The sequence below is a fragment of the Medicago truncatula genome, chromosome 5 (assembly GCF_003473485.1).
Source record: "Medicago truncatula cultivar Jemalong A17 chromosome 5, MtrunA17r5.0-ANR, whole genome shotgun sequence".
Classification (NCBI taxonomy): Eukaryota; Viridiplantae; Streptophyta; class Magnoliopsida; order Fabales; family Fabaceae; genus Medicago; species Medicago truncatula.
Genome location: NC_053046.1, coordinates 27,808,625 through 27,811,586, shown reverse-complemented (window position 1 = coordinate 27,811,586; position 2,962 = coordinate 27,808,625). Strand labels below are relative to the sequence as shown.

The 2,962-nt window shown below is 31.5% G+C and overlaps 1 protein-coding gene across 1 annotated transcript; it reads left to right on the top strand.

Moving 5' to 3' along the window:
* The first annotated feature begins 884 nt into the window (after window positions 1–884).
* Window positions 885–2,962, top strand: LOC11435464 (putative uncharacterized protein DDB_G0277255). Its single transcript, XM_003615022.4, has one exon. The coding sequence runs from the start codon at window positions 1,325–1,327 to the stop codon at window positions 2,582–2,584; it is 1,260 nt and encodes a 419-aa protein (XP_003615070.1). The 5' UTR covers window positions 885–1,324; the 3' UTR covers window positions 2,585–2,962.

The following is a 2,962-nucleotide window of genomic DNA, read 5'->3' as shown; positions in this document are numbered from 1 at the left end:
ACAATCCTTAGTTCCGCTTTCTTTTTTAAGTCTCTCTCATTCACTCTAATTTCATTGGGTGATTAATAATCAAATAATTAATCTCCAAATAGCTTTTTTGCCTTGTCTGGGTAAAAGCTTGAATAGTTCCTATCCTGCATCCTTTTCACTCCTTTCACATTCACAACTCTCTCACCATTCACTTTGAGTTTGACCCGTTGCCAGCCACCGGCAACTCTTTTCTTTCTATTCCAATGCCTACCCCACTTTGCACTCTAGACTCTAGAGGATCTTCATCTTCTTAACTTAATATTTAACACCTCTCTCTCCTCTCAACACAAACATAACCTTAAATAAATCCTCTATCCGTTCCACAATAATTATTATATTAAGTTATTTTACCTAAATTAAATATATTTTTTAAATAAAAATGAGATTAAAAAAAGCATCACACTAATTAGTGAAAAAATTACAAGTGAATGAAAGATAATAAAATTTTAAAAAATTAACCTTATATTAACTAAAGAATGACGTACATAGTATTAATTAAAGTGTACAATTATTTTAATTTTTGAATGATAAATATTAACACTTAATTTTTTTTATATATTAGTAGTTAATTGTTAAATTAATATTTACTATTTTGTTTGAATTTGAATATAGGATTTTCAACTTCCTTAAAAAATAAGTTGAATTCCCTCAAAGAAAATAAAAAAAATAAATTAGTTGAATTAGCTAACATCGATTAGATTGTACAATTATAACAATAAAATTAAAAAACTAAAACTTACCATCTTTGTCGAATAATATTTTTACAAATGTGATAATTATTATGCGATTAAATGTGTATATATATAAATATAAATATAAATAATACTTTATGTCCTTTCTTTTCTATCTATCCCTTTCACACTTTTGCTTCCTTCTTCTCAAATGAAACCCTAATTCAAACACAACCCACTTGGCCTTTTTGTAATTTACCTCTCTAGGCTTTTCATCCTTTTTCCTTTCTTTCAACCTTCATGACCTCTTCCCTAGCCAATTTTATTATATCATAAACAAGATCTATTTCCCTGTGTGTTTTTTCTTTCTCTTCTTTTCATAGAAAAAACCCTTTTTCTCCAACTGAAAGACAGACTAGGAAAAGATCTTTTCTTCCATTGCAGATCACTAGATCAAGGATTCCATCAAAAGATATGGTTCTCTTTACAAAAGGGTGTTCTTAGAATTATAAAAATTCATAGCTTCTTTATCAAACTCTGCAAATTTTCAATTCCTTTTTAGCACTTTATTTTTGCTTTCTTTAGTTTTTTTTTTGTTCCCTACTTTGCTTAATTTACAAGCTATGGATTCTGGTAATAGTGGAAGTATTTCTTCTAGTGGAGATGAAGAATATGATTCAAGAAATCATCAAACACTTCTCCCTTCAAACTTCTTCAATCAACAACCTACCCTTCAATTTGGTTCCATCTCACACAATCCACAATCATCCCTGCAGTCATTTAATGCTACCTCCACCCCCATTTCTTTGTTTGATCTTTCACCAAACTACCTTCAAAATCTCTCTCATTCACAACAAAACACAAACCCTTTTCCAAATTTACACCCTCAAAATTCTCAACATGGAGTTTCATCATCATCATTATCATCTCAACAACACATAAACCAATGTTTGTTAACAACTCCTCATCAAGGTCAAGCTCAAGCTTTTGGAGTTCATGATGACAACAACAATGCAAGAGCATCACTTTCATCATCATTACCAGCAACAACAACAACAACAACAAACAATGCAGCAAGAAACTCAAAGAAGAGAACTAGAGCATCAAGAAGAGCACCTACGACAGTTCTAACAACCGACACTTCGAATTTTAGAGCCATGGTTCAAGAATTCACCGGTATCCCTGCACCGCCTTTTTCAGGTTCTTCTTACTCTCGTCGTCTTGATCTTCTCACTTCCTCATCTTCTTTAAGATCAAATAATTCCTCTCACTTTGATACATCAAGTTCTTTTTACCCTCTTCGTCCTTCACCACAAAAACTTCATCATCATAACCATCCAAATCCATTGCTTTTATCTTCATCATCATCACATAACATGGTTGATGCAAATGTTAACAATAATTATGAACTACCATCGGATTTGGGTTTACCTTATACTCATCATCATCAACATAACTTCATGATTAGTATGCAAAATCAACAACCTATTCATACATTCAACAACCCTTCATCTTCACAACAGTTTCATCCTTTTAGTAATATAGGAGGGCTTGGTGCAAAGTCACAACAACAGCAAGGAAGTTTATCAGTAAATTCTCTAGAAGATCTAGGGGTGAATCAAGGACAAGGTGTTAATCCACATCTTGGTGTGAATCATGGTCATGATGATGATTATGGTTGTGGTAAAGTTATTGGTTCTTCTTCTTCAGGTGGTGGTGGGGGTGGGGGTGTAGGTAGCAATTGTAAGATTAACTTTTCAGGTTCTGCATCAACCACGTTGAACCATGACAAGACAATGGAGAATAATAATGATAATAGTAGTAATAATAATAATAGAGGAGAAGGTGGTGGTGTTGATTCGTGGATTTGTTCTTCTGATTAGGAATATTTTGTGAGATTGATGAGACTAAACCGGTACAGAAAACTTGTTATCATTACATGGTGGAATATGATGCTGCAATGAATATTAAGATCATGATGATGATGATGATAATATTGATGATGATGATGATGATGATGATAGTGGGTCTTGTTGGTGGTTACAATTTGCAGCTAACAATTCTTCTTCTTTTTTTTTTTCTTTATCATTTTTTGCTTTTTATTTTAAATATATAACTAGTCATTATTATGAAATCAAATATTTAATCATGTATGTTAGATTTGTATATTTTTAAATTAAATACTACTTTTTTGTTTCTACTTGATGACCAAATGATCTTTAATGTTATATTTATGATTGTTTATATGATTGGCATTTTAT